Source organism: Sorex fumeus, unplaced genomic scaffold (assembly GCF_029834395.1).
Source record: "Sorex fumeus unplaced genomic scaffold, SorFum_2.1 ptg000075l, whole genome shotgun sequence".
NCBI lineage: Eukaryota > Metazoa > Chordata > Mammalia > Eulipotyphla > Soricidae > Sorex > Sorex fumeus.
This window is the reverse complement of record NW_026606132.1, coordinates 26,252,932-26,259,416: the sequence shown is the minus strand read 5'-3', so window position 1 is coordinate 26,259,416 and position 6,485 is coordinate 26,252,932. Positions and strand designations below refer to the sequence as shown.

At 55.6% G+C, this 6,485-nt stretch overlaps 1 protein-coding gene across 1 annotated transcript; it reads right to left on the bottom strand.

Annotated features, from left to right (window-relative positions):
* Positions 1-3,053: 3,053 nt before the first annotated feature.
* On the bottom strand, positions 3,054-6,121 carry FATE1 (fetal and adult testis expressed 1). Its single transcript, XM_056130267.1, has 5 exons — positions 6,004-6,121; positions 5,435-5,562; positions 4,073-4,173; positions 3,671-3,749; positions 3,054-3,255 (listed from the first exon to the last, which is right to left on the bottom strand). Exons 1-5 carry the CDS (start codon positions 6,119-6,121, stop codon positions 3,124-3,126), a joined length of 558 nt encoding a protein of 185 aa, XP_055986242.1. The 3' UTR covers positions 3,054-3,123.
* Positions 6,122-6,485: the final 364 nt, after the last annotated feature.

Genomic DNA, 6,485 nt, shown 5'->3' with positions numbered 1-6,485 from the left:
AATGGCCCCTTCCTCACCAATCAGACGTCTTCAAGGCAGGGTGTCGCCTGGCCAGTCAGCATCTGCTGCACTTTCCGATCAAAGACGGGCCCGGAGCTGCGCATCAGCACCTGAAGCTGGCAGAGACCTTCTGACTCGCCTACCCCAGGCCAGCAGGCTCCCAGAACGCCCAAAAGGCTGGCAGCCTGCCCGTCAGAGAGCTTCTCCCCTCTGCCCGATGCCAGCAGGAGAGGCTGGCAGTCGCCTGGAGAAGCTCATACCCACAGCTGTGGCAAGCTGGAAAAGGTGGCCCAGGGTGGCACTTGCTGCGGACTGGCCCCTCAAGCGCACGTGCCCAGGGCTGCGTGCAGGTGACCGCCGGATGCCAGCTGCCTGCTGCAGCTGCTGCTCTGCCCTGGCCCACAAGCTCGTGGCCCCTCCCCAGGTCCCCAGGGAGCCTGTGTCGTTCAGAGCTGGGTGTCAGGGGACCCACCAGTGCCAAGCACCTGCCTCCTAACTCCGATGATGTATGACCGAGCTCCATGGCCAGAGGGCCAGCTCAGGGGAAAGTGCGGCTCCTGGACTTGGCACACACAGGGAGCCTGCCATTGGATTTACCTGTAGGGGGTGAGGGGTCGCTGCTCCTCGGTAGTTGCCCCTGTGCAATGTTTGCAGGACTCAGTGCTAGAGGCATAGTGGAGGTTGCCAGGCGAAATAGGGGCAGAGTTACCGACCTCCAGCATGGATGCTTTGCCACTGAAGGAACAGCCTGAAGACCAGGCTTGTCCACTGAGGCCAGACCAGCCTCCCTTGGTGGTGACAGACGGCCCACAGGCATCTCTGGGAACACTGTTCAGAGGCCTAGCTCTTCTGGACGCTCCGCATGCGGCAGACCACGGAAGCTAAACCCAGGCTGGCCTCTGGCAGCTGCGAGTCCCGGGAGGGGCTTGTCTGTGCACCCACTTAACTCCAGGCCCATGCACAGTGGCATAGCAGCTGTTGCCAAGAATGCTTCCCCCACCCACCCTGACCAGGACCAGGATCATCCCACCACCTTGTCCAGGAACGAGTTCAAGGCTTCTAGGGCAGTGGGGAGGAGGGGGGCTGGCGCTCGGTTTGAGGGGAAACAAAGAGGCCAGAATGGAGCAGCCCTGGCCCAGCCTTCCCTGGTCGGTGCTCACGACGGTAAAGTGCAGGAGCGGGCTGCACCCCAGCCTACCCAGCCCTGGGGGACCTTCGCGCTGTTTGTTTGCATCTCAGCTAAATTGCTCCCCTGGGTGAACCTTGGTTTCACAACATATTTTCAAGCAGACTTTTCATGCAAACATGTCGGTGTCTGCTCCTCAACACGCATACCCAAATCCCAGGGGACAGGCCTTCGCCCGCCCCGCACCTCCTTCCCTTCCCGGGAACAGCAGAAACAAGCGGGGGCAGGAGTAGGCAGGGGGCCCGACCCTCTCCCAGCCCCCCTAACAAGTCCATATGCACCTTGCCCTGCTCCCTAGCCTGGGCTGCGGCAGTGGAGGGGAGCCGAGAAGGAAAGCCCAAACTGCCTCCAAGACTGGTGCTGACTCCTGGGGCTCCCTGCCTTTAGGGGGAGGGGCCAGAAAGGTCCCAGGTTCCCTGTGGGTTCTTCGATCTTGTTTGATTTTTAAAACGGAATTTCCATGAATTTCAAAGGGACTCATGGTTGAGTTGCAGGCGTGCAATGTCCCAGGACAGGCCCCTCACCAGCCTCTACTTCTGTCCACAGATGTCCTCAGGTCCTGCCCCTGCCCTCCTAGGTGACTGAATCGCTCCTACCGGCTGAGCACCTGTGCCTCAGGGAGCCTGCACTGGCCTTCCACGGGAGGGGGTGGACAGGGGACGGGGACGGGGGAGGCTCTCGGTGTCTCTCCGTGTGCTGTCTAAGCTCTGCTCAGCGAGAGGAGGCCCTGAGTAAGAGTGGGCAGTCCCGTCCTTGGATGGGGCTCATCGGGGACAAGAGGGAGGAAGGACTTCTGTGCCCCTCCTGCCATCTCTGTCCCTCTCCCGCTCTTCCCCTCTGTTCTCTCGTGCTCTCTCCCACTCCCCTCTCTCATATTGGTTTTACATGGCCCATCAATGCTCATATTTAGAGATGGGGCATTGGGGGCCTGGGGAGAAAAGTGTTCTAGGTCCTTGATCCCCAAGGACTCATCCTGGTCCCTTGGTCTCAGGAAAGGGGCATTGCACACCCCAACACGTCCCCACACTGTCCAGCAGTGGGGTTCCAAATGCTGGTGTCTCCAGTCAGCCCTCAGCCTTCCCGCCTGAGCGAAGCTTTCCCAAGTGCGCCTGTGTTGGGGACATCGTAGGGTTCCCAGGTGACCTCCTGGTCTGCCCCTAGGGATGAGTCAGCCTGGTGCCCAGCCAGGAGAGGGGCTCAGGAGAGCCCGTTCTGTTTTGCTGGTCGACCCCAGGGACTGGTGCTCCTCTCCAAGAGTCCATTTCCTCCGGAGCAGATGGGAAGGTTTCTGCCCTTCCAGATTTCCTCTCATTGAGTACTTGCAAGGCCGGGCTGCACAGGCTTTTGCTGGCGCCAACCCCACAGGAAGGAGGCCCTGAGGTTGGGGGAAGGGGTGGGGACTGGGCCCCTATGGGGGCCATTGTCTGGAGGGGCTGTTCCCTGCAGGGTCCTGATACAAGAGGCCATGGCTTGGAGAGTTAGTCTGGGGGCTTAGGATGTTTTCCTTGCATATGCCAAGCCTGGTTTGATTCCTGGCATCAAATAGGGTCCCCCAAGCACAACCAGACACAATCTCTGAGCACAAAGCTAGGAATAGTTCCTGAGCACTACTGAGTGTGCCCCCATTACCCTTAAAAATAATTTTAAAAAGAAACTGAGACATCGGGTTTGCTGCATATCTATCTACTGTTCTTTATTGAGTCATTTTGAGCACCCTTTGAAGCACCCTGTGCACAGCATGGAAAGACAGGGGGACACTGAGAGCATGCGGGCCAGGCAGGGTGAGGATTGGCACAGAAAGTGCCTGCCCTTGGTGGAATCTCTGAACCCTCAGACCCTCAGAATGCCCCGGGAAGGAGGGGGTTCTCATAGCATTGGCAAAGGCCCTGAAAGAGGGGTGCAGTGGTGGGAGCACAGGGCTTGAGGCGAGTGGGCAGTTACTGGCGCATCCACAGCCACAGGTTGGCGATGCAGGCCGACACCAGCATGGTGACCAACAGGACATCCCGGTGGCGCCAGGTGGCACCTTGCTCTTCCAGGTCCCGCAGGCGCCCAGTGATCACCTGGATCTGTGGAGCAAGAAACTGTGTTGGGAACCAGGATGATCCCGGTGTCACACATGAGGTCATAGCCCAGAGGAGCTTGGCTCCCATGCCCGCATCTGATGAGTAGGCTCGCTGGGGGATAAGACACCAGCAGACAGGCTCAGTCCTGGGGACAGCCAGGGGGCTCCAGGTCCCACTGTCTGGCCCATGGCCACCGAAAGGCTTGTTCTGAACAAAGGTGACTCCTTAGTTCAGAGCCCTGCAGAGCCCTGCACATACTTCTGTGCCATCGTCTCCCCAATCTCCCCTGCCCCCCAACTCAGGGACCTAGAACAGGGCAGGAGCTATGGAGAGTGAGCTGAAGGGGAGGGGAGAGAACCAGGGGCCTCGGGGCTCCCCCTCTCAGGCTCCCGCACTGGCCCTTGGCATCGATGCTCACCTGGCGCCTCATGACCTCCAACTCCAGTCCACCGAGCTCCTCTGGGCCAATCTCCACCACTCTGTCCATTTCCATGCGGCTGGGAGAGGAAGAAAAACAGAGGGTGAGCCATGCCAGTGCCCCGGGAGGGGCTGGGCAGCAAGCACAGGAAGACCCTAAAGTCAGGGGGCCACATCAGGGCATTTGGGGAATGATGACTGTCAGCTTGGGTCTTTCCTGCCCCTGGTAGCGAAGCCCTGGACCGGAGCAGCCCACATCCACCCAAAGTCCTGGAAGACCCCAAGGAAGGTCCAGGAGGCTGAGAGTCATAGCAAAGTGGGCCCTGAGCTACAAGCCCAGCGTGCTGCTCACAGCTCCTTCCGGTCCCAGCCATGCCCCTGCTCCCCAGAGGGCCCCTCTCACCGCTCAGTGCGATAGCCCACAGTCGAGGAGCCGCTGGGACCCTCGTGGGTGTAGCTCTCTCCATGGCCTGGATCTCTCAGCATCCTGGGAAGCTGGGACACCTAAGAAAAGGGACCCGCAAAGCTCAGCCCCCCACAGTCCGCCGTCATGCGGCTGCCCTCCAGGCTTGAGCTGAAAGAATGCCCCGAGCACTGGGCATGGGTGTGCTCTGGCAGCCCAGGCAAATGCACACATGGGCCAGACTCGGTGGCCACTGGGCAGCAAAGGAAAAGCCTGGTTGCTCGAGAATATATTCTAGTGTAATAATATAACCTAATGTTTAGCTGGAGCGATAGCACAGCGGTAGGGCGTTCGCCTTACAAGCGGCCAAGATGGCCGACCCGAGTTCGATTCCTCCGCCCCTCTCGGAGAGCCCGGCAAGCTACCGAGAGTATTCGATATGCCAGACACAGTAACAACAAAGTCTCCAATGGAGACGTTACTGGGCCCGCTCGAGCAAATCGACGATCAACGGGAGGGCCTTTACCTTTACCTTTACCTTTTAATGTTTAGCTGAAGATAGAAACTTTTCTTCAAAAGAGAAATATAGAAAGGCCTTCCAGACACACGGGCCTGTTTCACTGGAAACCAAACCTGTTTCATTGGTTGCAATCACGCAAAAGTCAACCTCTTCAAAAGGAGCACAGAGATTTGTTTCTTCCGATGAACTGAACATCTTAGTCATGCTGTTTTTCTCTTCCTCCTCTTAACAGTGCTTAGAAATAGCATTGAGAGGGCAGTGTGTGTCAAGAAGATTCCCGAACTGTAAAGGTGAACTGGAGCCAGAAATGGTCTGGTGTATTTTCTATATTTTCTACACTCCTATCCCCTCTGGTTTTCAGAGATTGGGATCAAAATGGCAAAGTGGTTTGGGAGAGACTTTGAGAGAAAATTAGGGTGAGTGTGAGTAGTGCTGAGATGTGTTTATTAATTGAACAACATCTGCCTTTGAAGATAAATTTTTGTGATTGACTATATAAGACAGGCCTAGCTGTTCAAGAAAAAGTTTTGTTATTCTTTCAAAGTTCTCTGGGGTTGTATATATAACTCCTCCTCTTAGTATTATATACATTGTAAAATAACAAGCTTTTAGATAAACTTAATAGAGATGAGTAAAATTTATAAAGTGCAGCAAGAGCTACAACATCTCTACAAGTTCCTTCCAAAGGTGTTAGTTTTATTGTTATGTGCTTTCTAAAGACAAAAAATTCTAAAGACACACTGACTTTTTCACACAACATCAGAATAACATCTGGCCCAAGTCGAACCCACCAGTTGCAAGTCCCAGCCCACCCAGTGCAAACCAAGGGCCCAAGACAGTACCCATTTCTTGGCCTTGGGGACAGTCACAATCCAGTTCTGTTGGCTTGCAGTAGAGCCAGGGATTTTTGTATCCAACTTCTGTCGGCGCTGAATGACACCCAGGGACCGGATTCCACGCTCCAGTATTTCTAAGGAGGAAAATAGAGGCCCCAAAGAATAGCTGTAGATGCTACACCACATGGCTTTTTGGACAAATGACGTGCTAGAAAAGCAGACAGAGTCCCCAAATATCTTAGGGATCACTCACTACTTATTCACCCATGGCCACTTGCCCATCTGTTCACAGCCAAGCCTTGGACTTATTCAGGATGGAGAGAGTAATGACCAAGAGACAAAAATAAGACCTCCTAACCTCAAGGGCTACAAAGTGTTCACATCATCGAACCTGTCACTCTCAGGTCCCTAGTCACTCAAGACTCACTCATGCTACTAAGATACAGACACTTATCGGGACACTGTCAGGACACAGAGGCTCCCTGTGAGGAGCACACACATACAAGCACACCTAAGAGTCTGCTCATCACGCATGCATCACAGGTAGAGACACGGAAGGACATGGCCAGACTCACCTGTCACCGGCTGGGGCTCTTGACCTTGAAGATGACTTGCGGCAGTCACCTCCTCTTCCTCCACTGTCAGCTCCGTCACCTCCATCTCCTCCTTCAGATTTGAAGGTCCTCCTGCCATCATAGCCAGTCTTGCCCCGCAAAAGTTGCGGCTGAGGATGAGCAGGGAGCCGAGCACCAAGGAGACGCCCGGAAGAGGAATTCTTCGAGGTGCAGGAGCTCGAGCAATATATGCGGAGCGCGGGGGGTGGAGCTGGCTCCCACTCTGGTCTCAGGCCTTAGAATCGGCACCTTCTGTTCCTGCTGTATCTTGTTAGCTGTGCTCACGGCTTTCTCCTCTGCTACTCTGTAAGCGACATAAGCGAAGAGATAAGACTCTGAAACGCTGACTGTGAGAACTGTCCTGATTCTCCCATCACTTGATTTGGCTTCATGCTGGGCATCACGTGGCTCTGGCCTATAGCGTCTCCAGACAAAGGCTGGAA

What these genes read in the sequence shown, in the direction of transcription:
- FATE1 (XM_056130267.1), bottom strand. Translation starts at nt 6,121, where the DNA reads ATGGCAGGAGGACCTTCAAATCTGAAGGAGGAGATGGAGGTGACGGAG. An exon ending in TCCCCAAGGCCAAGAAATGG is followed by an intron (nt 4,174 to 5,434) that starts GTACTGTCTTGG and finishes CCCTTTTCTTAG; the next exon opens with GTGTCCCAGCTTCCCAGGAT. An exon ending in GTGGGCTATCGCACTGAGCG is followed by an intron (nt 3,750 to 4,072) that starts GTGAGAGGGGCC and finishes TTCCTCTCCCAG; the next exon opens with CCGCATGGAAATGGACAGAG.